At 49.5% G+C, this 27,829-nt stretch overlaps 1 protein-coding gene and 1 long non-coding RNA gene across 2 annotated transcripts; one reads left to right on the forward strand and one right to left on the reverse strand.

Moving 5' to 3' along the window:
- Positions 1 to 1,935: 1,935 nt before the first annotated feature.
- On the reverse strand, positions 1,936 to 13,218 carry LOC121470622 (uncharacterized). Its single transcript, XR_005981729.2, has 2 exons — positions 13,081 to 13,218; positions 1,936 to 2,392 (listed from the first exon to the last, which is right to left on the reverse strand). It is a non-coding gene; the product is annotated as an uncharacterized lncRNA (long non-coding RNA).
- Positions 13,219 to 22,354: 9,136 nt separating this feature from the next.
- RPL29 (ribosomal protein L29) lies at positions 22,355 to 25,254 on the forward strand. The gene is made up of 4 exons (XM_002194662.7): positions 22,355 to 22,599; positions 22,768 to 22,812; positions 24,044 to 24,108; positions 25,049 to 25,254. Exons 2-4 carry the CDS (start codon positions 22,776 to 22,778, stop codon positions 25,172 to 25,174), a joined length of 228 nt encoding a protein of 75 aa, XP_002194698.1. The 5' UTR covers positions 22,355 to 22,599; positions 22,768 to 22,775; the 3' UTR covers positions 25,175 to 25,254.
- The last annotated feature ends 2,575 nt before the right edge of the window (positions 25,255 to 27,829 follow it).

Raw genomic sequence — 27,829 nt, forward strand, 5'->3', positions numbered from 1 at the left:
GTTATGCACTGGTGTGACTCGACAGCAGATGACAGAGGTTAGGACAAGGCCTGGGGTGGCTGGGATGCTGTTGCCATGGAAATCACCCGGTGTCTGGAATAGCAAGAATGAAAGCAGCTCAGAAAGTAATGATCTGTCACATCGATTAAGGGGGAGTTGGAGGGATTTTGTTTGGGGAAAACCTCGTGTTTCAAGTAATACGAATCCATATGCCACATCTCCCTGTTTGCCTTTCCCTGAAGGGCTCTGTCAACAGGAAATAATCTGATTTGTTTTGACCGGCGGTTTCTCCAGGGAGCACCGACACGGTGCCTGCCCATCAGCTGTGCTGCACAGCTCTGCCATCCTGGGATGAAAGGCACCAAGTCAATGCAATATTCATTCACTTCCTCTCCCCTCCTTCATTCATTTCTTCTTCCATTCATCTGCTTCATTCACATTTCCCTGGCACTTTAATGAGCAGTGCTTAGCCCCTGCAGCCTGCAGAGCCATCCCCTGGTGCTCTGTGCTGCAGATGGCTGGTGCAGGCTTAGTGATGCTGCAGGGCACAGCTCGGGGTGGCTGGAGCAGGGCAGTGCCCAGCTGGCACTTGGATCTCTAAACCCCCCACAATGCCCCCTGGGTTTTGCTGTTCCATCTTTCACATCTTGGTGTGATTTCCATGCCACCCACCTCCTGTCCTCTCCATGGGAGCCGTTGTGGCACCAACACCCGTGCCCTGGCAGCCCTCCTGGGGGCAGGGGGTGGCTTGGGGGCAGGTGGCACGGCTGGGGAAGCAGGAGGGAGCCCAGCATGGAATGGGCATGACTGGAGAGCTGGTGCCAAGCACTTGGTGCAGGGCCAGAGCCACAAGCACAAACGTCCTCGGGGCTGAGTCACTGCCCACCTGCTCCTGCCATGCCGCTGCCTTTGTGGCACTTGAGGAGCATAGGGTGACTTCTTTTTTTCTCTGCCCCACGTCCTGCTCTCAGAGACCAATTCATCAGGGGCAGGTGGGTAATAGCCCCTGCGTGAGCTCTGGGTTTAGACCAGGGCAGCAGAGCTGTGGGCCAGCAGATACAGGGCAAGCAGCCAGACCCCCCAGTGTGAGCAGCTTGGGCAACAAGAGGCCACAGCCACGTGCAGGAGCAAAGCAGGAACAGCAGGAACCTGCACCAGGCACAGGCAAGCTCCTGGTTTTAGGAATTTTCCTCAGATAAGCATGGCTCAACTCTCCTGTTGCCCAGTGTTGAGCACTCACAGGGTGTGGATGGGGGGAACAGGCATATCTGTACCTCAATGCCCTTTTTTAACCAGAAACAGGCTTGCGTTTTCCCCCCACTGATATGCAAACAATTCTCTTGAAGAAAAGAAAAGAAAAGAAAATGCTTGGGTACCAGCTGGGTAGAAATCCAAGAAAGATTAAAAGAAGAAAACAAATTTTCCTATTCATGATCTCAGCAGTGAATAACGACCCCTTCCTCCCCCAGCCCCAGCCCCCTCTTGCTGTGAGTGCGGGTGAGCTGTACTCTCCAAAGAGCCAAGTGCATTTCTGAGATGAAGGAAGCAAACAGAAAACATCCGCTCTCTGTATAATAGAGAAAGCTTTCTCTTTTGTTCCCTGCTTTTTATCAAGTATCTGATGCCATTATTGTTACTCACTGGGTTATTACCTCCGAGTGGCTACTTCCACCAGCACAAGCTGGTTTATTGTCTGCTCAGAGCAATTATGGATTGGGATTATTCCTGCCATGCTGTTTCATTGTGGAAGGATCTGCTGTGTTCCATGGCCAAGGTAACTTGAGGTGATTTGTGCTGCTGAGTTACCCATCCAGTCAATTAGGAGTGGGTGACTGGTGCCTCACTGTATGCTGGGACAGAAGGAGCAGCAGAGGCTGAACCCAGGCATCTTCTCAGTTTTCAAAGGAAAGTTTGTTCAGTGGAGCAGACACTGGGTTAGGTTTTTTCCCAGGACTAATTCATCTTTATTTGCTGTTTGACAAAATGTTGGCCAATGCATCCTCCCTCTAAGGGTGTGGGACCCCAGTGCTCTGTGTGTGCAGAGCACAGGAGTGTCCCTGCAGGAGGATTTGCAGTCTGGTGGAAGACACTCGCTGTCCGGCTCATTACTCATCTATGAGGCCATTTATTTCCTCATCCTGTGAAGCAGAGAAGAGGAGGAAACTGTTCCTTGGTCTGGTCAGAATTATTCCCCCTTGGGAACTGCCTCACCTGGCTGGTTGGAGAGGCAAAATGCAATGAAAATGCTTCTCTGAAGCCTGCAATCAAGACCTTGTTCTGGGCCTCATGCATCTGTGCAGATCAGAGCCCCAGTGCTGTCGTGCTGCCTCTTTGAACTGGGGGGAGTTTCACCCCAGGCAGGAACACCTGGATTCATGGCAGAGGGCTCAGCCTGCAGGATGCAAAAGTACCTGGTTATTTTCATTTCTTTGATACCTGATCTACTATCAAAACAACTTATTTCTTTCTCTTTTACTTCCTAGGAATCCCAACAAACTTGCCACTGGCAAGAACATTTATTAGTGAGGCACTGCCAAATCCCCCAAGCTGTCCATGCACAAAGGGGTTGGGTGATCCCTCGTGCAGCCCCCACAGCTGCAGCAGGGCTTGGCACAGCGTTTCTGCTGAAGATGTGAGGGTTTGGTCCTGCAGGAGCAGCTGCATGGGTTTTGCAATGCAGGCACTCAGGTTAGTAACAATGTGTTTATACATTCACTTTGTAATAAATAAACAAAAAAGTGTGACACTTTTAATCCCTTGCTAAGGCAGTGACACATGCATTTTTCCCACAGTTAGTAACCCGTGGATTAGGAAGCCATGGTTTTTATTTATTTTTAATAGCACACCATGAGGACAGATTAGCATGAAACTATAATGCCATCACATGGTCTCCAAATCCTCTGTGCCAAGACCCCATCCAGGTTCAGCACAAGCAGCAATGAGCTTTTCAAAGGAGGCTTGATGATAAGAAGTGCTTTTTCTTGCTGGCTTAGAAACTCTAACAAACAGGGTTAAATTTCTAGAGTTGTATGTGTGCAGAGAACATTTTGAAAGGACATTGTTCAGTTATTTACTCCACTTTTAAGCTTGTCTGGCCTGCACCTGACACAGAGCAGTTCTGCTGGATCCAGAGCTCTCTCAGGTTTGCTGCTCAGCTCACACCCTGGGCCAGGTCAACATTTGCCCATTTCCCAGTATTTTCTTGAGCAGAGCATGGCTTCACACTTACTTTGCTATTCAATTTTGGCTCATCTGAGTTCTCAGATATTCCCTTCTGCAAGAAATTGATGGCTCAAACTGATCAGAAAGGACACAAAGATTTCACTCCTGTCCTGCCACAGGTTGGACCCTGGCAAATGTCATTTGGGGTCAGGACACAATAGAAAGCCACCTCCCTCCTGCTCCTCTGCTCTGCCTCTGGTTCAGTAGTCTCTAAGGGTCTGGACATCCATCCTGAAGTTTCAAAAAAATCTTCCTGGTGTTCTCCCTTATTGGTCTGAGTTCCCAGAGCCAAGGGACATGGTGTGTGGCCCTCAGCATTTGGGGTCTGGAGGACAGCTCAGCCTTGCCTCATGGAGGGGCAGAGAGCAGGCAGGACTGTGGCTCTGCTGCTGTCCCTGCTGCCTCTTTCCCCATCAGCCATGTGAGACAAGTTCCCCTTTTCTGCTCTAAACACTGCCTGGATCAAGGTTTCACAGCTACTCTGACCATTCCAGAGTGCACCAAGGCAGGACTGATTTTCTCCAGAGGTAACAGTGTGCCTTAGTGGATCACAAGATTCGAGGATGACTTGGGAGACACGTGGAAGCCAACATCCACCTGCCAGCTCTGGATGGGCTCCCTCTGCTTTGAGGCAGTAACATCTCAGGTCCAGACCAGCACCCAGCAGTGGCACCTTGGCAGTGAACTTGAGGAGATCTCCAGCAAATGGAAGATAGTGAAGGTCTCCAGAGACTTTTCCTACATAAGATTGTTGTCTTACATCTCTTTGCCCTCATATTTTTGGCTCCTGGCCTGCCTGCTCAGCTTCTTTGCCTTGCCTCCAGCTCCTGAAGCAGCCCCAGGGCTGGGCATGCTGCCTGCAGGTAACTCCTGAGTGCCTATCTGTATTCATGGAAATAATCCTATCAGGATCTGATGGCATTTGTAAATATTTGCATTTTGTAAGGAAATACCCTGTTTAAACATAGGTTGATATTAATTCCATCTTCTTTGCATTTCCCCACATCCTTGAGCTCCGTTCACCAGCCCTGGCCCCTGAGACAGCTCTGTTGAAAGCAAATATGTCAGTCTGCACTGCACAGGGAATATTTTAAGGTTCTGAAAACAAAGTTTCTTATAGCAAAGCTGCCAAAAGTGTAACCACTGCCATGCTAAAATATCCTCTGCCTCCTACATTTGTAACGTGGGAGTCTTTTATATCCTCTTTACTGTTGCTGAACCGTACATTTGTATTGGCAGCAGACGTATATAGACTGGGACCTATTTCAGTGTCATGCAAAAGAGCTCTTAGGTTAAAAGATACATTACAGCTTACTGGAAAGCTTGAAATTAACTTTGTGATGATGCCACATGAAGATAAAGAACCAGCAATTTTATTGAATTAAGATTTTATCCATATGGGCTGAAGATTTGAACTGTATTAACATCTCCAAAGGTCTCCAGTTGCCAAATTAACTATTGAGGTTTTGGGCAACTAGTTTGAGACAGAAAAAAGGACCAGATTTAACTGTTTCCAGACAGCTAAAAGACTGTCCAGAAAAGCACTGCTCCCTTCTATCTTGTATAGGACTTACCCAAGAAGAAGGCAGCCAAACACAGCCCCTGCTCCAGCCCTGTCTGGGCAGCGTGAGGGATGCAGGGAGGGCACAGACTTCCTTGGCTCTCAGGCACAGTGGCAGGAAAGACTCAGTTGGTCCCTGCTGTGGTTATTATTAATAGCAAACCCATCAGTGTCAGAACCTCAGTGGTCAAACTCCTCTGCAGTGCTAACAGACCTCTGGAGATTTAAGCAACAGAGACAAAGATGTCCTCGGACAGCCCAGGATTTCCTTGGGTATCTTGCAGTGGTAGACAAAGGGTTAATGATGGAAAAACACATATAGGTTTAGGGGAAGATTGAAGGACTTTCTTTTCTTAATATATGTTTTTTGCTTCACATCTTAGCTCTTGGCACAGTGTCCCCCGCCTCTAATCACACCTTACAACTGCAGTTTAAATCAAAACCCACAAGGCTGGACCCGCTGGATCCAGTTTCTATTAAGCCATTTGAGCTGTGACTGAGCAGACTTGCTGTCACCAAGCCAGTCCCCTGCCTGTGCCTCCACATCACTCAGCTCCCGCTGCTCGGGGCAGGGGAATCCACAAAATCCCGGATCAGGAAACATCCCCTGCACCGGCCCTCTCCTCTCCCCTGGCTGATGAAGGCTGCACCAGCACGGGAAGAGGCTCTTGCTGGGTTGTAGAACACACCTGAAAAACTTTGGCCATTTCATAGGTCCACAAGAAAAAAAAAAAAAAAGCGGTCGCAAGTTAAAGTGAAATCCCGTTTTTGTCCCTCACTGTAATCTGTTGGGTCATTCATCCCCTAAGAGGCTGCTGGTGGTTTTGCTGGGAAGGGCAGTGCCCAGGCACGGGCGGGTGTGTAGTGGCAAAGGATGAGATCCCACCCTCTCCACAGGGCATCGCTTCTCCAACAGCCACAGCTGATAACATTGCCTGGGACCCCTTCTGCTCTCTGCTGGTGCCAGTGAGGGAGCTGCTCTCCTGATTTTATAGACCTCAAAAGAAAGTCACTGTTTGTTCCCTATCGTGGCACACCTGTCCGAGTCCAGCACATCCCTCTGGCTGCCCTGGCTGTCTCTAGACCCTGGCAGGGGTCTCAGAGACCCTGGCAAGGAGTCAAAAACATCTGTGGCTTCAATTTTAGCCCATGGAAATCTGTCAACTCTGGATGAGGAATTACAAGCCACAAGGGTTTTAGTAGTGTGAGATTTGAACTAACACAGGATGGAAAAGTAGAATTTTGGGATTTTCAGAATGGGGTTCAAGGGGGACAAGATGGAGGGATTTGGGCATGTCCTGACCTTCTTGTTCTTCTTGTCCTCCATGTCTTGCTGTGATAGTGACACTTTTCTGTTGGTTTAAGGTAGGGACACACTGTCCAACATAGATCTTAGGTATTGGTATGGGAACTGTAAACAAGGTACATGTAGGTTTGGGTATATAATGTGGGAGCTGCCCAGGACTCGAGGCCAGACTGCTATGGCTTCTGTACTAGGTGGACCACGGCAGGTCAGAGAGAAAATATTATGGATAAGAGAAGAAATAAACAGCCTTGAAAACACAATTGGAAGCATTCCAACACTCCTCATTTAACTGTCTTCAGGCTGGGGAAGCAAAGATCTCTTTTGGATCTCTCTTGGGGTCACCCTGACCTCAGGAACCCCGAGAGACAAATCCACACACACCCAGCGATGCACACGAGGATATGGAGGAAACAGTCCCCAGCACAATCCCAGCCACCTCTGCCCTGCCCACGGCTGCTCTGGGAACCCTGGAACACAGGCCAGAAGGATGGAGGGGAGAAATGCCTTGGCATCACTGGGCTCTGGTTTAACTCCTACTTGCAGCCATTTTGAACGCTGAATAAAGGAGGAAAAATAACATGAGCCACAAAAATCCAAGCCAGTCTCAGAAGTCAGATGTGTTTGAAAGTGGAATTGCAGCTGTGACAGGGAAGGAGTGCATTTACTAGCACTTCCTGCCTTCTAAACCAGTCACTAAAAAGCAGTCTAAAAAACACCGGTTTGGGTGGGAAGTTTGTTTGGGTGAAATTATTGAGGAGGGAATTGGAATTCTTAAATTTTTTTTTTCTTTCCCTTCATATGTCGCTGAACTGCACAAGACAGCTGCAGACTCCAAACTGTGAATCCCTACTACCAGACTCTGAGCTCCTGAAGCTGATTTTACCACTTCAATAATAAGGGAAAATTATGTGGATTGGTAGCAGAAGAGTTATATGGTGAGTGGAGAGGAATACATCTCCAGAGCCACGTTACTGCTTCAGACACGGCTGCAGCAGGCGACAGCGCCCAGCTCTCCCAGCACAGACAGCTACAATGAATGACCCAAGAGGCCCTGGTAAAAATTAATTGAGTTAATTAATTGAGCATCTGTGGCATGGTTATTTTCTCTGCGTGTCCTGGCTCTTAGTCCTCATTTCTGAGGGGAGAAAGTGCCATTGAATCAATTTATTGGCAGTGCTGGTTCCCTGAGGCAGAGGTTGTCACCCTCAGTGTCCTGGAGGCTCTGAGATGCTCATTGCAGGTGCCTGAGCCTCACCTGGGACTGGGCACTGTTTGACCTTGTGGCAAGGTTTTCTATATGCAGAGAACAGGGAGAAGGAAATATTCTGGAGAGTTTCTATGCTAATGTTCACTGGAGATGACATTGTCTTCCCTCCAACTGCTGCGAGCCCAGGATGGGACATGCTGCTGAGGGCACCTGTATGGGGTAGGGCAGGCTCAGTGCACAATGTTCCTCAAGACCCTTTAAAAATTATGTAAACTCAGTTCTTCGATTTCCTTTTGTTATGTGCAGCAGGTCAGGTCCTGCTCTGGAAGTCACTGCGTTGTGGATCAGCCACGTAGCTGATGGAAACGCTGCTGCTGGCCCGTGGAAGAGTTTTATTTTTCAGCCAACACATACAGGAAAGAATAAGGCTTTATTTTCTTAGCCATCACTTTTTGCAGCCTATGTCAAGCTAACAATGGCCGGGTATTCCTCTGAGGTTGTAGAATAAGTTCATTCATGCTCTTCTTTCCCTCTGTTGTAAGAAAAATCTACTGAGCTTCTCTTAGCTTTTGAGGTGGAGTCTGTGGCATGGCACCAGCAGCCAAGCACTGCTCTGGTCAAACATTAAGGCAATGCCCTTTGTGTTCCCTCAGCCACATAGATGCAGAGAAAGGGAAATGTCAGTGGGAGCCTTTTGTTGGCTCCTCCTCACCAAGGGAGCCCCCGTCTCTCCCTCCTTGCTGCCTTTGCTTAGCTCTGTATTTTCCACCATGGACAGTGCAGGGAGTAGTGGCCACCTTCCCACGGAGTGAGAGCTGAATCACTGCCCCACACTGAGCACAAGGGGCACCAGGGCTGCTGGAGATGCTGCTCTGGAGATGCTGGAAGCTCAGTCTGTATTAGTGTGGGGATGGATGGGGGATGTCACTTGGCACCTAGTGGTGGCCTGTTGTGGTGTGGCATTGAGGTACAGCAGAAGCTGGGGAGGAGATGATAAAGTGACATTTGTGTCTTTGGAAAGAGAGGCAGCCAAAGATTCACCTGACTCCCTGAGAGGGGGCTTGGTGGAGGAGTCTGGATGCTATCCCAAAACTGGTTTCAAGAGACGAGTGATGGCCATATTGCCAGCATGGCTGTGGGACAAGGGCAGCAGCACTGCTGTAAACAGCTTTACCTGCCAGGAGCACAGTGCTTTAGGAAGTATGGCCAAGCATTGGGAAAACCTTGCAGGACTTTCAGGGAAAATGTTGTTGAGAATGTGACCATCCTGGAGAGCCCCAGGGACAGCAGTTGTGTATCTACAGCTGCAGGAAGAGGTGGACACACACTGACATGAGACTGGGCCCAGTTACAGTCCAAATGTCAGAGCTCATTAGCAACATTGAAATCCTGGTGGCCAGACATAGCTGAAAAGCAGATCTCAGCAAAAATTAGATTAACCCATGGGCAGTGGGACTTTCCAGGTCTGAGGAAATATTTTATCTTGACTCATCTGGGCCAAACTCATGGGCACATCCCATTTGCTTTGCTGACAGCCAGGTCTGCTCTGGCCTGGAGGGGCAGTCCACAAGTAGGAATCACACCTGGGGAGGAGAAAGACACACAGGAATGGTTGAGGAATGAACAAGAAATCTCTCTTTTCAGCAGGTTGGGGACCTATTCTTTGGTGTCCAAAAGCAGAGCAGCCTCTTGTCCTTAATTCCTCCCCAGTTCTCCCATCACAGTATGACCAGTATGAATGGCAGCAGTTGGAAGACTGAAATAGCAGCTACCATTGCTTAGGCCCCACTGATTTGTCCTGTGGTTTTTCCATGTCCTTTAATCTCCAGTAAATAATCTCTCACTTCCTTGTGGTCTTTCTAATTCCATGCTCTGTGCTGGTGCTTCCTGTAAACAGCAGAGCTGGTGGCCCATGCGTGGCCACCCCGTGTAATTGAGGCTCTCCCCTGCTGTGCAAAGGGCATGTGACAGGGCTGTTTGTCAGGCTGGATGGGGCTGTGTCCATGGGATAAATCATGGAAATGCCAGATTCTCCTCTCCATCGAGCCAGGAGAAGTCAGGGCTGGTTCTGTTGAGGCCATTGGATCATACAGGTGTAAAACCAGCACGTGTCAGAACATCAGACACTCAATGAATTGCACCATTTTTTTCTGGCACCACGATTTCTGGCTCCTAGAAATCATGATTGAGCCAGTGTTTGAAAGAAAAACTGGGCTAAATTATAGACAATGAGGTCCCTCCAGCACATGTTGGCACTGGTACTTGGTCTCTGGTGCAGCAGCTATGTTCCATGTAGAAGTTGTGACCAGACCTTGCTCAGCCCTTAATTGCCACATCTGTGGTTTAAAATTCTGGGTGGAGAACTAAAATAAAAGGAAAATATTAAGTGTCTGTGCTGAATGAAGGCCATTCCTGACACTGATCTTGTAGGTAAGAGGCCACCAGGCCCTCCAGGAAGAGCAAGAGAGGCTGAGAAGGCATTTTTCTGATCAAAATGTCTTCAGCTGCTCTACAGGGGCAGGAGCTGTAAGATTTATTTATCAGATACCCATCCTCAAACCTAAGAGCATTTATTTTTCCCAGTAAATTTGTGTTAAACCAGTGTTGGATCACAGAGGGTTGTGATAAGAGCTGGGCTGCACTTTTTGGGTGGCACAGCTTTTCCTCCTATCTGAAATCTCCTCTCTCTGGGTTTCTGCTGACCAACTGATCCCTCCACAGATACCTGAGCATCCAACAAACTATTTCTGCAGGGACTTCTCTGCTTCCAACAGATCTTGGGCTCTCACCTGTGCCTGTCCCGGCCATCCTTCTGCAGGGGGCACCTGCACATGCCTGGCTGGAAGATGACAGTGTGAGAGTGTTTTTGGAGGTCCTGGTGCAGTCAGATGGGTGCAATCTTCCAGCCCTGACAACATTTACAACTTGCAATGTCAGTGCTGAGATATTTACACAACCATGGGAGGGATCCCTCAACCCTCTACACGTGCTCCTTTCCAGCACAGCTGTTTTCAGGAATCTCCAGGTTTCAATCCACTGGCTATTTCAACAAAGTCCAAATTTATTTATTTTCTTTTCATAGCTCCCAGCAGCCAAGCTGTGACAGCCAAGGGAATCCTGCTCAGTCTTTCAGCATTAATGTCTCAATTATCAAGCACTGCCTTCTTCCACATGGGGATTGAATGTGTGTGTGTTGGAACTCCTTGAAGTATTTTCTAGAGCTGAAGTGTAAGCAGGGACTCAGTTTGGAGTGGCATTGGAGATGCTCAAAAAAGTGCTATGAGGTAAAGTCCAGCCTCATTCAATGCCACTTAATGTCTGTCACCTTGTTTAGAATGGGACAGCAGAGCTGAGTTTTTCCTTTAATGCTAATGGCCCAGCTGTATCTCACATTGGTGCTTTTATCCCAGGAATTGCATGGATCCTGCAGCTGGCTCATGTCCTGAGTGCCCATCCTACTCCTCATGCTCTGCTGTTGGCTCAGGGAATTCAGGAGAGCTGATGCTGATGCAAGGCAGCAGGTGGGAAGTTTGGGTTTCTGGCTGCTCACACAACTCCAGAATGACCGAATATTTGCAGGAGCAAACCCAGAGCATCCCATGGAGATCAGATGGGGAACATAATTTCCTTGCCTCTTGGAGAACTGGGAATTGCTGGGTTTTTTCATTGTCACCTTTCCCTTGCAAAGTAGATGGCACATTGTCACCAGGCTGGGCTGTTTTGGCTGGAGCAGCGTTATGCACAATTAGACTAAAGCAAAACTCCTACGAGCTGTTTGATGGTTCACTGAGCCCTCCCAAAAGTGTCACAGGTGGGGATGAAACTCACCCATCCTGTCTGCATTTCTGCCCGTGCTCCTGGGTCTCCCTGGCCTCGGGCTGACCATGTGCCTCCCCCACTCGGTTTGCTCTCACAATGGGGATGTGAGAAGCCTCCAGAGGAACAGAAAGGCTTTGCCCAGGCAGCAGTAGGAGCCCTTCAAACCTGCAGCCAATAATCGTTGCCTGGAGCTGGTCCCTTTGGCTCCAGGCACTGCTGAATTTGCTGGTGGAGAAAACCACTGCTTTGGATCAAAGCACTGTTAAAGGAGACTTCACAAAAGTGTATAGCTCATGGTCAAGAAGAGCTGCCAGACTCCTGCTTTCTCAGTAACTAATAAAAGTGCTTTTTAACACAATTAATGTGATGTCCTGCTAAAGACCGAGGGAAATTGGAATTGAGACATTTGTATTTTGACAGACTTTGTGGAAAACTTCTGTTCAGACTGGTAGGAATGAAACCAATAAATTTCTGAAGAAACTTTCTGAATTCAGCCTTCAAGATAATAGATAGGCTGTTCTGACTGTGGATAAATAAACTCTGTTTTTATAAGTGCCCAAAGACCTTCAGGATGACGAAGTGGAACATACTTCAAGTCTCCAAAGATGGGAAGTGGCTTCTGAGTCAAATGCCCTCCCATGCCAGGGCTCGTATTTTAGACTGAGATCACTCTTTTGTGACTTGTTGACAGGTTTTTTGTTGTACTTTGAAAAAAAAAAAAAAAAAAGAAGCAAAAGGAAAATGTCCCAGGCTGAAAATAGCAGTGAAACATTCCCCAACTGGCCAACCTGTTCTTCAAGAAAACTTCCCAGGGAACATAAAGCTCCAGCTGCAGCCCCAAAAACACTGACTAAGAAATGGCACTTTAAGTAATTATTACAGTGGAAAAAAAACTATTTTAGGTTACTACAGCCCCTGCCTGAGCATTGCTCATCTCTTATTTTGTGGTGCAGGTGATCACCTACAGAAGGAAGATTTGGTTCCCAGCAGGAAATGCTTAGAGGGTGCATTCTGATCATGGGAAACTTAACTCGCTCCCTTTTGCTTCCCCCTCTCATGAAGAACAGCCCTCCTTGAAATTCCTGCCCTCCCTGGCGGCCATCCCAAAAACAGGTGGTAAAAGGCTGGATCAGAGCTCATGGCATTCTGGAAAATCAGGGCAGGTCTCTGCATCTGTGCAAGGCCAGGGCTGCATTCTGCAAACAAAACCAGAGATGCAAGCAGGGCCGTGGGTGATGAGCAACACAGAACCCTTAGCACCAAGCTTTGCTTGCTCTGGCCTCCTGTGTAGCTGCCTCCTGATGGGAACTGGTGGATGCATTGGCCAGCAAGATATGCTTTACTTGAAACAAAGATAAAGTCAGTGGTGAAGGAAAAAAGAGATGTCACATATACAGAGTGGAGCCCAAACCAGGCTGATGGGGTCTAAATGGGTTCCTGCAGTGGCCACAAGATGGTCCTGACACAGTGGTGGGACACCAGAGCAACGTGCCTTGGGATAAACAAACAGTGCAATGGCCAAGGAGCTGAGGTTCAGGGAAGAGGGACCAGCACATTCTCAGAGATGGCTCAAGGAACTCTGTTTCTCTGGTTTCTCAGAGAGAAAAGGAAGGGAGGGCAGGTCAGGGCTTGTGATGTGCAAAGGTGATGGAAATGGGGGAGTAACGGGATTTAGGAGGCGAAGTCTTATCAGGTGGCAGGAAATGGGCATCAAATGAATCCAGACCGTGATAAAGGCTCTACGATTTAAAAATCATTACCCAGGAAAGTAACTTTGCAAAGCTTATGCTGATCCTCCTCTTCTGAGAAGGTTTTGATCACGACTGGTCCCTCCCCACCAAAGCAGATTCTCTGTTTCATGTGGAAATGAATTCAGGTATGAATTGCCCCAGGGATGAGCCTGGATGGCTGCAGCAACCCACCCTGCCTTGGAGCGTGGATTAGGGAAAGGCAGCTTGTCCTTACCAAGGAGTCGAGGGGCAGCAGAGAAGGGTTTCAAGAAGGTGCTGAGGCTTTGATTCATGTGCAGACGATTTCCCGGGAGCGGCCAGACGCGGCAGCATCCCTGCGTGTCGGCACTGGGCTGGTGCCCGGGTGCTGTCCTCAGCTTCCCTGGGCTCTGGCTGTTGGGGGTGGGGAGGGCAGAGGGAGGCTTTATTCTAGCAGGGATAAAAATCAATCTGCTTTCAGTTCAGCAGCTCACACTCGGGCTGGATGCAAGAAACGTGTGCTCTGCCGCCAGAGACAGCGCAGTTGCTACAGCAACTGCAGAGCGAGGAGACACCCTCCCTCTGCCACCCTCCACTCCCCCAAAATAAGGCAGAGCAGGGAAAGTGATGGTTTCCATCCAGCACAGCTGAGCCGGGAGGCGCTGGCAGAGCACGACCTCACCACGCACCGCAAGCAGCGGGACGGGGATGCGGTGCCGGGGCTGCTGTGCTGCGGGGGGAGCAATGGGAGGATAAAACCGAGCTGCGCTGCTATCTCATTGCTATTTAAACCGGGCTCTGTGTGGTTCCCAGCACTGTGCCATCCTGCCTCCATAAAAGCTCATGGTTTCCCCTGTGCTGCTCTCTTAAATATTTAATGACAGGAGGAAGAGCTGTTTTAAGAAACAGTGCTGCCATCTGAACAGAAGGTTGTTTCAGGTGGCCAGAGCAGGCAAGAAAAACCTTTAGCTGTTAATTTTTCAGGATTCTGCAGCAATTGAAGGGGTGGCAGCACGATGACGCAGACTAGGGGGGAAAAGAGAGATCTTCTACGTGTCTGGGGAGACTAAGGACTCCTGAGGTCTGTCCTGCATCCTCTTCCTTACTACATGTCAGCGTGGTTTGATGTCTTATCCTAAAACACTTGAACAAGGCTACAGTTTCGGAGCTCTAGTGAAAAATACTTGAAGTTCACCTGCCTCCAGATCTTAGTTGGACACTCTGTCCTCCCCGTCCCCTCTGGATGTATCAGATTTGCTGAATGCCAAGGATATTTGAATGTGTCCACCTGCCAGAGACTTCCTAAGGATTTATATGGGTTCATTAAGTGTTTGAAAAGCCTGAGTAAAACTGCTCTGGAAGGAAATGTGTTTTAATGCAAGCCAAATCATAAATCAGGCCATCCCTAGCACAAGTGAGATGAGGCTGATATGAGAGGGGAGTGCTGTGCTGCTCCTTCACTGGCAGTCCTGTGTCCCAGTGCATCACTCCTGTGTGGACCAGCTCAGTTATTCTGGTACTCAGCTGTCAGGGGGTGGGATGGCAGCAGGGCTAATGGAAGTGTTGCCACAGCCCATATTATTTTCCTAATAAAGCCCATTTTGTCATAGGGATGCAGCTGGTATCAGGCTGAAATCAGTGCCCCCGAGCACCATTTCCAGAACAGGTCGGGCACAAGCACTATTTAAAGCAGTCAGGTGTCCCAGGCACAGCCTGCACCTCACTGTTCCTTGGTGGGAACTGGGAACTCTGCAGCAAACCTGTTTGCCAATCCCAGTCCCTTCCCCTGCAGCCGCGGTGCAATTAGGTTTTCATTTGAATTATGTAAAAAGGATAGTGTCAGTCATTTTTCTCCACTGATTTTGTGGAAGGACAGCTCAGTAATTTATGGCTTTAACGTCCAAGGACAGCGTTTGTGGAACCTCCTGTCACTGCCCCCCAGGATGAGAAGCAGCCTTCCAAGAGAGACAGGGTGGCTGCACTGGCCCCAAAAAGGTGCAGGAAGCACATCAACAGTTGTTTGCATTCGTGGTTTCAGTGGGGACAGGATTTCTTAATTAGCAAGACCTTCTGAAAATATCCTGGTACAGAACCACGGCTAAAATCAACCAGCAGACAAAGCCAAGTGGATTTCTGCACATCTAAAGGCAGGAAAAGAAATAGCACGAGATCCTCGCAGTGCTGCAGAGGAGGATTTTGTGGCTGCTGAGCAAAACCTGTGTGCAGCATCTCTGCATCCCGGGAAAGGTGGGATGACCCAGTGGCTGGAGCAGGTAATGCACCCAAAAGAAAGCGGGGAGGGCTGGGAAAGGGCAGGCCCAGTTTTGTGGAGGGTCATTAATTCTCTCCTAACGAAGCATTTTGAGATGTGCTTCAAGAGTACTGAAGATTACTGGTTTGTGTCTCTTGCCACCAGGTCCCTGGGTTAGAGAGGCAGGAACTGAAGGCAGGGCTGGGAGCCCCATGCTCTGCCTCCAGCCCTGCCTCTGCAGCACAGCAAGCCTTTCCCTAAAGGTTTGGAAAGAGATTGTGTGCAAGTTCTTTCCAAAACCCCCAAATCAGGCTGCTAGGCAGGGTTTTAACCCTGCTCAGAGGGCAGAACACACAGAACCTGGCAGGATCAGGCCCTGCTTGTCTCTTTATCCCACCCCAGCTCTGCTTGAGCAATAACCTACTTTTTTTTGCTTTGCAGAAAGAACATCTTGGATTACGTTGCTGCAAATGAGAGATTTCAGCAGTGGTATCAGATGAGCTGCAGGTAAGCAGCAGTTTAATGTCTTTTTTGGCAGCTTCTTTATTCTCTCTCCACTTTGCACAAACAAACCATCTCTGTGAGGAAATTAATTTTCCTTTTGAGCCACAGCATTTGTCAACATGGCTTCCCAATAATCCTCTCCATGGCAGCCACACCGAGCCCTCACCTCAAACCTGCTGCCCAGTCTGGTTCATTAAGGGATCTTCCCTCCTCTTGCAGGGCAGGAGCTGTGCCCTGCAAGGATCCTAAATCCCAGCGTGACACTCAGCTACCCTTAACTCCTTCCTAATCAGCCCTGTGGAATTAGGGTGACAGGGAATGAAACCCCAGGCTCAGAGGGTGTGGGATGTAGGGCCCTTCTGCCCTCATTAGGCAATCTGGAGCATCATCCACCAAAACCAGTCCAGGGTATAGGGCGGCAAAGAGAAACTTCAAATCACTTGAACTGCCTCTGTCCTTTCCACGTTCATTCTTTTTGGCCTTGAAAGGCTCTTGGACCAAAGTCTCACTTTATATTAAAAACAACTACCACAAAGCCCTTCAGATCAAAGCCTGACATGGGCCAGGCTGTACTCCCTGTGGGTTGCCAGCACAGGACCCTGCCCAGGATTCACCCTGCCCCAGTTTAACCAGTGGAGGCAGGAGAAGGAGCTGACTGTGCCAGGGAAGCAGCACCAACTTTCCCAGCCCCACACCCAACTGCTCCCCTTCGGTGCCTGCTGGTTTGGGAGACTTTGACTTGCAGCCTCCTTAACTGCTTCATTTCTGCTATTTTGCACTATCCCACTCCCAGCAGCATCACCAAACTCTCCAGCAGTGTGAAGGCGGGTGAGCTGAGATGGCCCTGCTGCCAAGCTAAACAGCATCAGGGCTCGTTTTACTGCTTAGAAATCTGAAAGGAATCAAGCAGGTCGATGAATAATCCAGTTTAAAAATCATAACAGAGGGGCTGGGTAACTGTATACAACACTGGCCTAAATTCATACATCAAGTGACGAACTGTAATGAAAAATTAAAGGGCCCTGCTTGGCACAAGTTGGGTGCTGTATGATTTGAATCTGGGAAGCTTCACATGGAGCAGCTCTGCCCGTGTCCCTCGTGCCTGCACAGAAATGGTGCAGGGGTTCAGACAACCTGCACAGGCATCAATTTTTTTCCCCCCAGCTTGTGGCTGTTCAAGCTCAGCAGTGCTAAAACGTGACATGGGCTCGCAGAGGACACGTGCAGCCCGTGGAGTGAACTGCAACCTGAACAGCTCTCCCAGCAGCGGGGGCTCTGTGTCCTTCTAGCAATAAATTCCTCCTGGACAGTGTTTCGGGGGATTGCTAGGATTTGAGGAGAGAGGAGGCTGGCTGGAAGTGAGACAGGCTCCAGGTTTATCCTTGAAAGCTCCTGCACTGCAGAGCCTGGGGCTGCCTTTGGCAGCCTGCCTGGAGGAAGATGTCAGTGGAGGCTGAAGGCTGCCTCGTGCTGTATGAACCCACCAATCCCCTCCTCGGCCAGCTAAGTTGGAGATAAATCTCCCTATTAGCAATGCATAAAGCAGGCCAAAATTTGAACAGCTTCTTAAGCAGGAGGTGAATCAAAAGCTCAAAATTACTTAGAATAAGTCCTTTCTGTGCTCCGGGCTAGAAAGTGGTTGTTTTGGAGCTTTCCCATAGTGTGCCTGGCCTGCCCGCCGGGAGAGAGGGGTGCCGAGCAAGACAGCAAAATCAGGTAAAAAATAACCCCATCCCCAACGTCAGCAGCAGAGCCGAGAGGAACCAGAAGTCCTGAGCTGTTTCGAAGTTGTGTTAAATAATAAAGCAGAGAAATGAATAAATTAGCCGAGCATCTATTTAGGTCAGCCCTCTCCGTTTCTCCCGGCCGCCTCCGTGCGCCTCCTCCCCGCAGCCATCAGCCGCTCGGTGCGCGCTGTGCCTGCGGCTCCGCTCCCTCCCGGGACCCGCCGGGCTCTCGGCTCAAGGACGGCTCGAGCAGGTGTCACATCGCCTGCACACGTTCACCCCAGCCTTCGGAAGCGGCAGGCGAGCTTCCTTTTCCGTTTCTGGGGCAAGAAGTGTTCTGGAAAATCCCGTTAAAGCAGCAGGCGTGGGCTGCGCACACGGCTGCTCCCTTCCTGGCGGAGCTGCAGGTCCTGCTCCTCACCCAGCTATTTCCCATTCCCAGCTCCCAGCCACGGCAGCACTTCCACCTTTGCAGGTCGTTCCCCACCTTGCAGGTGCCCCAGGCTCGGTTATGTGATTGCAGTTGTCATCTTGATTTGGGGACATCCAGCCAGATGGACCAGGCTGATTGACACAGATGGAGAATCAGCTTTTAAACCCCTAAGCTCCCCTCAAATAATTCAAATGCTTCCAGAAAAATGGAACAACCACGCAGTTCTGTATATATGTCCTTATTTACATGTTTCCCAAGCACGAAAAGCCCTCTTTGATGCCCAGAACATCTCGTGGGTTTCAGCTATAATCAAGCTAGATAAACACTGACCAAGATGGAATTAGCTACATCAAGGGCTGCTCCATCTCAGCCCAACTCCTGCTGGTCCTCCCAAACCCCACAGGTAGCTGGAGAAGGTCTCCAGAGATTAACCCAGCCAGAAGCAGCATCCAGGGTGTAGGCAATGGAAAATGAGATGTTTCTAAGTTTGGCTGGGCTTAGCTGGTTCCTCGCAGGTCCCAGCCTGTGAGTCACCGGTACGTGGGCCACCAGCACGGCCTCCCCTCTGGAGGAAGGAGTGGAGGTGGAAAAATAACAAGAGGAAACCAGTTGTTAGTAGTGCCAGCTCCAGGGAGAGTGGGAGGAGGTGGCAGTCCTGGAGAGAAAGGTCAGGGCTGCATCGCAGGCTGCTGCGTGGTTTTTCTTCCTGCCTTCATGCTAGGAAGCTGCTTACAGGAACACACTTGTGCAGTATGTATGGAGTGTCTGGGCTGATCTGAGGGAAGAATGAAAGCCTCCAACAGCAGCCAGGGGTGATGGAGGATTTGTTCCTGGTCCCTGCTCACTCATCCTCTCTGATTTCTACTGAGCTGAACCTGTGTATCCTGTAAGAAGCAAATTTTGGCCCCTTGCAAACATTGTAAAAGAAGATGCACTTTTCAGATGTACTGGGAATAGATACATCCAAAATTAAAATAAAAGAATGCAGGTGTCCAGCCCCTTCTGGCGCCTCAGCTCTCCTAAATTGGAATGCACCAGTGGGAGACACAAACCTCAGCTACTGTTCCCTTGTCCCTGCCATCAGTCCAGGAACATTTGGCACGGCTGTGCTGTGACACTTCCCCTTCCCACAGGGATATCTGCAGCTGTGGATCAGCATTTCTGCTCTCCACTGCCTTGCAAGAATTCCTTTTCTCCTGAACCCTCCAATCTGACAATTGCCACCAGTTGCCAGTGATTTTTCTCACCTCCTATCCCAAGTGCTCAGAGCCAGCTGTCTCTCTGCTGGTAGACTGGCACTTTCCATCAATTAAATCATTTCTTTATGCTTTCAAGGAAATTATAACAGCTGTCAGGGGAAAGAAGAAGGCCCAGCCAGGTAGGATGCCATGTCAAGGGGGAAACTGCTGTGTGAAATTTGCTGCTACTCGCTGGTGATGCCCCTTCTCCCTGAGTGGGACTAATTCTCTCACTTGGAGCCAGAGCGGGATCTGTTGTGCTCAGGCTCCCTCTAGTGCCTCCATGTCCCGTTATTCCTGCCTTCTCTGGAGGTGTATCTGCCATTTGTCCATCGCCCTCACTCCCCTCCGGCACCGCTCAGCTTCACAGCACAGCCAAGCCCTGTTTGCCCTGTTCCCAGGCTGGGAACAGCCCTAAAATCGCCCCAAAGCCACGGGCACCTGCCAGGGCAGGGACCCCTTGGGGAGCTGCCAGACAGCCCAGCCTGGCTCTGCTGCTGGGGTGAAGGAGGGTGGAAGGATCCCACAGGCTGCTCTCCCTGACAAGGCACAGCCCTGCACGCTGCAGCTGCACTTCGGTGGTGTCTGCAGAGCCATGGGAATGAGTGGGGATGGGTGAAGTGCCCGAGCTGCCCTGGGAGCAGCTCAGGGTGGGAATCTTCATGTGATCCATCAGGAATAGCCAGAAGCATCCCTGCATTCTCCCCTGTGTTTGATACCTCCCCACGAGGGAGCAGTTTGTAGGGTCTGTGCCAAGCAAAGTCAGCTGGACTCCTGATCAACACCTGGAAGTGCTTACCACTGGTTTAGTGTTCACTGGGGAGCGGTGCTGTCACACTGTGTCCAGCATCCTACCTGAACATGGCCTTCCCTTGTCTTCTTCCTGTGGAAATGGGGAGGAAATGTCTTTATGTTTTGGGAAATGCCCAGACCTAGCCTCTGTTCTAGCCCCTGTGAAACCCAGCGTGGCTCAGCTCTGTCCCTGGCACCATGGGCAGTGGGCAGTCCTGGCACGCCTGAATGGGGCAGCCCCAGTAACTCTGCACCCCAAGCCAAATCACCTCACAGGGAGGGAGGAGGCAAGCTAGGGGAGGCTGCTGAAACGTGGTGTCAGCATGAACACCGTGCCAGAACAGAGATCAGACAGCATGAGTGTGCACCATGCAAGGACAGTGACCAAGATACAGTTGTCAAAGGCACTGTGGGGTTTTTATGTTATGATTTTTTCATAATTGTTTTGCAGCTGGAGTAATTACCATCCTATTTAATGAGCACAGCTCCTTTAATAGAGGACACTTGGGCTAACATGCACTAATTAAGTCTGTAATCACTAGAAGCATGACTAAAGGTTTTGAACTGGCCAATCGTCTCAGTAACACCATAATTAGAGGCACAGCAGCTCATCAGGGCATGGGAGAAATTCAAGGGGGCTTGATCACCCAGTGGTGTACACAGCTCCTGGTCCTGCCTTGGATCATCCTTTTCACCTCATTCCCTGCATTGGTTTGCAGTGATTTATAAACTGCCCTGAATATGCTACACTCAGCCCCACAAACTGAATGTTCTTCCACAGTTTTATTTTATTAATTTGGCTTATGGATCTTGCAACCACCTGGGCATTAAGCACAGCTTCTCTAATCTCCACCTGTATGACTGCTCATGTGAGAGAGGGAGATCTAACAGCAATAATTGCAGCAAGACCCTGAAAAAACTTGGAGAAGGTGGATAAAACCCTAAAGTAAACCCTTCTGTTTCTTCCTATGGAGGAAGGTTCAGAAATTAGTTAAAAAGATCAAGAATCTTCATAATCTAATGGCCAAGCTCAGGGGGCTGGCAGCCTTTCTGCCTTTTGCAGTGCAATGGAGGCAAACACGCCTCTGAGATTCAGTTCTGTCTTCCACTGAGCTTGGCTCTCTCTGTTATCAGGAAACTCAGGGTTTCTCTCTACCGTTGGCTGCAATTAGCTGGCCACAGTGATGTACAAATATTTTAAGACTGGAGATCTGTACAGTGGAAGGAATTTTAAAAAACAACAGTTTTAAAAAGTCAGATGTTTGCATATCAAGGAGGATTTTGAGTAGACCTTCATATTCCAGCTGCAAAATGCCAGTAAAAGAATATTGCTATTTTCATCTACTTTTACACAACAGCTGCCCAGAATGGGGGTGGGGCTAGGAAATGAAGCCAAATACACTTTGCATCTTAGGTCTTGCTCAAAATGAGAAATACTGAAATTGAATTTTATTATCTTTCTTTTCCCTGCCTGCTTTCATTTCACTCTCATCAGCGTTACCTAACTACCAAGGACAATCTATTTTCCCCTGTTTTTATAATATGAAGAGCTTGTTTATAGCTATCTGGACCTGAGGCAGGGTAGCAATTGCTCTGCAAGCAATAAGCCACTGGAAAAATGTCCAGCTGACTCTCTGTACTGGCCATGGGGCGTTTGGTCTCTGGGTATTTTTTTCAGTCTGGGTTACTTTTAGCAATTCACTTGTGGCTCTCATTAGAAAATAAAAGCAATGCCATAAAAAGGTGCAGTCTGTTCCCACACCACAGAAGAGCTTGGGCCTTTTCTGCTCATTTTTCAGAGCTTCCCCTTTGAAATCCTTGCAACCTTGGCCAGAAATGCTGCAATTGGTCAAGAGATACAAGCCCAGGGGCTTGGGCAAGCTTGACCTTAGCTTCCCCTAATTCCTGAGCCACTTCACCGTGGGAGGTGCCTCAATCCATGGCACATCCAGTCTTTCCTCGGACACCTCCAGGCACGGTGGCTCCAGCACCACGCCGGGCAAACCATTGCAATGTCCACCCTTTCCATGAGGAAATTTTCCCATCACAGTCATTGTGTCGGTGCCTTTCACAGGCTGAAATACCAAACTCTCAGTCCGTGTCTTTTGCAGGAGTGAAACTTTAACCTCTCAGCATAAACCCCTGCACTGTGCCACATCTGTGTTGGGCATGGGGGGATTTGGGGTCACCGAGGTGGCACAGCTTTCTATCTGAAAGCAAACGGAGCTGGTCGAGCTTCTGGTGCTTCATACAACTAAAGATGAACGCACGGAACGAATCCGCCCTGAGGAGCGCTGCCTGTGCGGGACTGAACTGCGGTGGGACGCGCAGACAAACCCGGCCCGGCTTCCGACGGGCCCGAGGGCCTCAGGCTCCCGCGGCGGCCGGGAGGGCCCCGCGCAGGGCGGCCTCGCTCCCGGCTCCGGCTCCCGGCTCCGGCTCCCTCCTCCGGCTCCCGGCTCCGGCTCCCTCCGGCCGGCGGAGGCCATGGCCGGGGGGCACCTTAGTGGGGGGACCGTGTTGCTGGGGACCGCGTTGCTGGGGGAACCGGGTAACCGAGGGACTGGGTCCGCCACGTCGCCGGGTGTTGCGGTCCTGCCGCGGCGCGGCCTTCCCGGGGCGAAAGCGGCCTCAGGTCCCTCACGGAGCCGCAGCGGGAGCGGCGGCCGCGGGAGCCGGGGCGGTGCGGGCAAAGAGCAGCGGCTCGGGAAGGCAGCGGGGAACCGGCCGGGAGGAACTGCAGGACACGGGGTTCCGGCCCGGCCCTGATTCCCGGCAGCCCCCGCGGTGCTCCCTCTCTTCCGGTCCGGCGGCGGCGAGCGCGGCTCCGGTGAGGGCGGCCCCGGCACCATCCGCGCCCATCCGGCACCATCCGCGGGCCGGGCTGGGCCGGGGCTGTCGGAGCGGGGCCGCAGGCGCGGCTCGGGGCCGGGCGGGCTCTGTGCGGGGCCCGGCAGCCCGGCCCGGCCCGGCTGAGCCGTGTGTGTTTCTCCCGCAGGTGCGACCATGGCCAAGTCCAAGAACCACACCACGCACAACCAGTGTGAGCGGGGCTGTAACCGGGCCGGGGCCGGGGCCGGCGCGGGGATGGCAGCACCGCCTGCCCGGGGGTTTGTGGCGAGATAAGGTGGTGTTGCACAGAGATCGAATGGGGGGTTTGAAGGAGTGGGATAAGAGTCGAACCTGTTTGGGCTCAATGTAGAATTAATACGTAGGTAGAAAATAGGACCTTTTACTGTGGCAAACTGGGGGTCGGCCTCTTCTCCTAGGTAAGCAGCAATAGGGTGGCAGGATGCAGACTCAAGCTGTGCCAGGGGAGGTTTGGATTGGACATAAGGAAGAATTTCTTCACAGGAAGGGTGCTCAGACATTGGAATGGGCTGCCCAGAAAGGTGGTGGTGTCCCCTACCTGGAGGTTTTCAAGGAAAGGCTGAACGTGGCACTCGGTGCCATGGTCTGGTTGGCTGGGTGGTGGTGGACTCAAAGATCTCGGAGGGCTTTTCCAGCCTGAGAGATTCCAGGGCGGCCATCACCAGCTGAGCGGGCAGAGAACAGGCAGGCAGGACATTTTACAAGAGCAGGCAGTGACAGGACACAGAACAGCTTCACACTGCTGGGGAGTAGGCTTAGGTTGGATGTTAGGAAGAAATGCTTCCCTGTGAGGATGACACAGATTGCTGTGGCTGCTCCATCCCTGGAAGTGTCCATGTTGGACAGGGCTTGGAGCAACCTGGTCTGGTGAGAGATGTCCTTGCCCTTGGCAGGGGTGGAACAGGATGGTCTTTAAAGTTATTTCCAACCGAAACCATCCTGTCATTCTGTGATGTTCCTGAAAAGCTTCATCCCTGGGGTCCTGTGCAATCCAGAGATGGCCACAGTGACAAAAGAGTTTGTGTGGAGTCTTCTCATCAGTGCTGTGAATTAGCAGAGGTCACCAGTAGGTTCTGCTTGGCCCTGACAGTGAGTGACAGTGCCCTGTGACACTGACCACAGGGGCTTCCATTTATTAACGAGTGAGGCTTTTTGCTCTGCTGGTGGTGCTGTCAGGGTGTCAGTAGTTAATGAGCTGCCTGAAATCTTTGTATTGGAAGCCCATGCAAGGGGATGAGCTTAGAGAGTTGTTCTTAATTCAAATGTAGTTTGGATAGGAAGGGTCTAAAAGTTGTCTATTCCACATCATTTTGATAGTCAGGTACACTTAGAAAAGAAACTAATGCAGCTGCTGAGTAATAGCAGAAACTGTAATTTAAATAATTGTATTATTTTCCATGTAGCCCGTAAGTGGCACAGAAATGGCATCAAGAAGCCCAAAAAACATAGATACGAATCTCTCAAAGGGGTGAGTATTTCTGCTGAGATTCCCAGGCTCTTGAGTCACTGAGGCTTAACTGTGAAAAAATGCAGAGTTTGTATTATTTTGACTGACACAGTTTTTTGCAGACAGAGGCCTGTTACCAGGGGGTCAGAACCACTGTGGGGTTCAGTTCTTTCACTTACCTGGCATGCAGCTGGGGTATTTTTCACCCACATGAAATCTGCCCTTGAATGTCTGTAAAACTGCATTTTAGTCAGTGGCCAGTTGTGTCCCTGTCCTATTCTGGTGGCTGTCACTGGGTGCTGTTTCCATTAAAACAAGCACTTGCCAGTTAAATGGTTCCTTTCCCTTTTGGGTTCTGCTGTGTCTCCTTCTCTCCTTCTCTGCTCTCTCCTTCAATATTGTTTTACTGTCTATAATAATCCAGATAATTTCACTTACAGGAAATTAAAAAAAAAAAAAAAAAGGAGAGGAAATAGCATTCGTGGGCAAAACACATGAAAGTGACAGTATATTGCTTTTTCTGAAATTATCTGAATGGTACAGCAGGGTCTTCTTCCATACATGAAAGTGAAAACAGTTCACTTTGTGTTAGGGGAGGGTTGTGATTTTATTTGCTTTGTAGATGTCACGGTCTACAAAGCTTTTTGGAAGTGATGTAAAAATTTATCTTCCACAAAGCTCAGTGAGGGTTCAGTCCTGCCTCTCCTGCAGCTTTGCCTGTCCTATTCTTTCTTTATGTTTATTGCTGGGGTTTGGGATTTTTTGTTTGTTTATGGTGGTTAAGGAAAATAGCTGTTAAAGCCTGGTTGCAGATGACTAAAGTAATCTTGTTGAAAAATCAGAAAAGAAGTCTGAACTAGTGACAGCCTACATTTGGGAGTAATTGGAACAATATGGAGCTATAAGTGTTTTTACAGATGTCTCTTCTGCAGCATGGCTTATTTTTCCTTTCTTTTTATAGGTTGATCCCAAGTTTCTGAGGAACATGAGATTTGCAAAGAAACACAACAAGAAGGGGCTGAAGAAGATGCAGGCCAACAATGCCAAGCAGGCAGCTCAGCAAGCTGCTCTGCAGAAAAAGGACTGATGTGCTTGAACAAGTGACCCAGTTTTCTTACTGGCATATGTGTTACAGCATTTTTTAAAAATAAAATTGTATGTAACAAAGCCTTCATCTCCTGAATTTGAGGAGAGCCCTCCAGAGGCCTTGTTTGAGTTGTATTTTAGGTGCCAGCTGTCCATCAAGCCTGTGAGTAGTGATCCAGGGGAGCCTGACTGGCTTGTGGTTCCCTGGATCCTCTTTGTGCTTTTGAAAAGTGGGGTGGCATTTTCTTTCTCAGGTATCACGACTTTAGTGGTAATTCCTGGTGTTGTTACAGCAAGGTGAAATTTCCAAGGGCTGTTACATGCCTGCTGCTTTGCTGTGTGGTTCTCTACAGCTGTGGAATCCAGGGAATTAGGAGGGGAAGGAGTGCTGGTTGTGGTGTGGTGTTGGAAACCACAGGAGTTTGTGCTGGAGCTGGTGTGTGTTGTATCCTGAAATATTTGTAGGTATTGAGGCATTAATGGAGCTACCCATGGGAATATGTAAGGGTTTAGGAATATAGAAAATGCACATTTTTTAATAGTGGCTGATTTTAGGGAATGCCTTTCACTTCAGTAATAAAATTACTGTCTGATGAAACGTGTTGGCTTGGGGAGATTAGGGGAATAATGTGCAAAATCCTGGGAGGAGCTGAGCCCAGGTTTTGCTCCTGCTGTTTTGTACATCAGGTGTGGGCTTCACTCTCCAGAGCCCCCTCAAAGCTGACCCAGGCCGTGCTTGCCACTTCTGGCACGAGGCACCTGTTGGAATGCAGCCAGCAGCTCTGGAATTGCAGTTCTGTGCTTGTCCACCCGATGGGGTAAATCAGCAGAGCACTCCAGGGCTGGAAGTTCACACGGACCGTCTGACTGCAGTAGAGCAGAAAAAAAATTTAACTAGAACATCCAGTTCATGTACTTTATTTTTTTAATAGTTTAGCCAATTACCAAAATTATGTGCATTAGTTTGAACTCTTTCTGGCTTAAATTCAAAATCTTTCCCCGGTTCCCCAGTTTTTACTTGTTTTTGACTGATTAGGAAAACCCACCCACCCCTAAACAAAGAAATATAAAGAGATTTACTAATTTGGAACTCACAAGTCTAGGGGGTTGTAAAGTCTGGGATGTCTGTAGCCCTCAGCTGTCTGATTCCTGCTGTGTGCATCTCTTGGGCTTTGTGGAAGTTGGTGTTTGTCAGCCTGTTACAAAAAAGTACTTGAGGAACTTAGAGCAAAGGTATCAGTAAAAACCAGATTTAATATTAAGCAGCAGCATGACAGTTCATTGCCAGGGTTCACTCCACTGCTTGCTAGATGATTAGGGCACACAGTGGAGTTGTTGCTGGTACTGAAGGAAGTGGGAGTGGCTGGTCCAGCGAGGGTCGGTGTGCTCAGTCTGGTGTAGATGTGTGTTAAAAGAGAGAAAGGAAGACACCTCTGAACAGAGCACTTGGTGTTTCTCACTTTACACCTTTACCTGTGTGTCTGCAGATTTTCTATCCAGTGTAAGTTCTGCATTTTACATCTCTAGCACTACAGCTTTTCCATAAGAAAAAGGTAAAAAGGGAGATTTCATCTCAACCTCCTTGATGTCTTCCCCAGAGTGCTTGTGTTGTGAGTAGCTCACCCACAAGATGCAGTCTGAGGGAAGAGAGAGGCAAGGGCCAGGCTGAGAAGAGAATGTTGGAATGTTAACAAGAATCAGAGGGTGAGATTTGGGCTTCCTGTGGCTCCAGGCAGCTCCCCAGGCCTGCCTTCAGAAGCAGCCTTTTCATCTCACTGCCCTTCATGATGCCCTTCAGTGGGACAGCTTCCCAAATAAGGGCTTGCTGACTTTCTGACCAAAATAGCGGCTGCGTGACAAAATGCAGCACAGAGGAACGTAACCTTAATCCAGGCATCATTGTGTAGCAAGAGACAGGAATTCTGTGAGCTTCCACAGCAGGTCGGTGTCAGGTTTGTTGTTGTGTGCTCCCTGCACACGTGGTGGTTCTGCAGGACGCTGCCTGGACATCAGTGACCACCTATTGCATTTGCTAGCCCTGTGACACCTGTGTTCACACCTTTCCTCTCTGTACAGTTGTCCCAGCCCCAAAGGGGAAGCTGTGGAGGGAATTTGTGCTGACTCTGCCTCTGGGTGGGTCTCCATCCTCTTTCTCTGGCCATGTGAAATTATTTAAGTTCAATTGGTGAAGTGAGGTTGGAGGTCCTTTTTGGGGACATTACGTATACAGAGCCCAGGAGGGGGAACCAGCAGCTGTGGCCCACTTGAAACTATTCCTATTACGCAGAGCTGTCTCATCTTTGATACTTGAAAACTTCAAAACTCTTGTGATGAAGTGTTTGGCATCCTGCAGGAAGGCAAAGAGCTCAAAAGCATCTCAGTGCTGAACAACTGCTGTACATCAGCTTATACATCTCATGCTTGCTGCTGGTGTACGTCATGCTTGCTGCAGATTAGTTCTCCCCTTTGCAATTAAGAGGACTCAGTATCAAGTTCCAGTTTGGCTCCTTTCTCTGCTTTGACTTAAAAAAGAAAAAAGGCAAAGGGCGTGTAACCAAATGCCAAATCATCTCGTTTGGCAAAGGTGAGCCATTGCTCTGAAAGCCAAGAGCACAGAACCGGGGGAGTGGGAAATCAAACCCCTGCAAAATGCTCT

This window comes from Taeniopygia guttata, chromosome 12, assembly GCF_048771995.1.
Source record: "Taeniopygia guttata chromosome 12, bTaeGut7.mat, whole genome shotgun sequence".
NCBI classification, from domain to species: Eukaryota; Metazoa; Chordata; class Aves; order Passeriformes; family Estrildidae; genus Taeniopygia; species Taeniopygia guttata.

Coding starts and splice junctions, on each gene's coding strand:
- RPL29 (XM_002194662.7), top strand. CDS start 22,776: ATGGCCAAGTCCAAGAACCACACCACGCACAACCAGT. Junction 22,813..24,043: donor CCACACCACGCACAACCAGT/GTGAGCGGGGCT, acceptor TTTTCCATGTAG/CCCGTAAGTGGCACAGAAAT. Junction 24,109..25,048: donor GATACGAATCTCTCAAAGGG/GTGAGTATTTCT, acceptor TTCTTTTTATAG/GTTGATCCCAAGTTTCTGAG.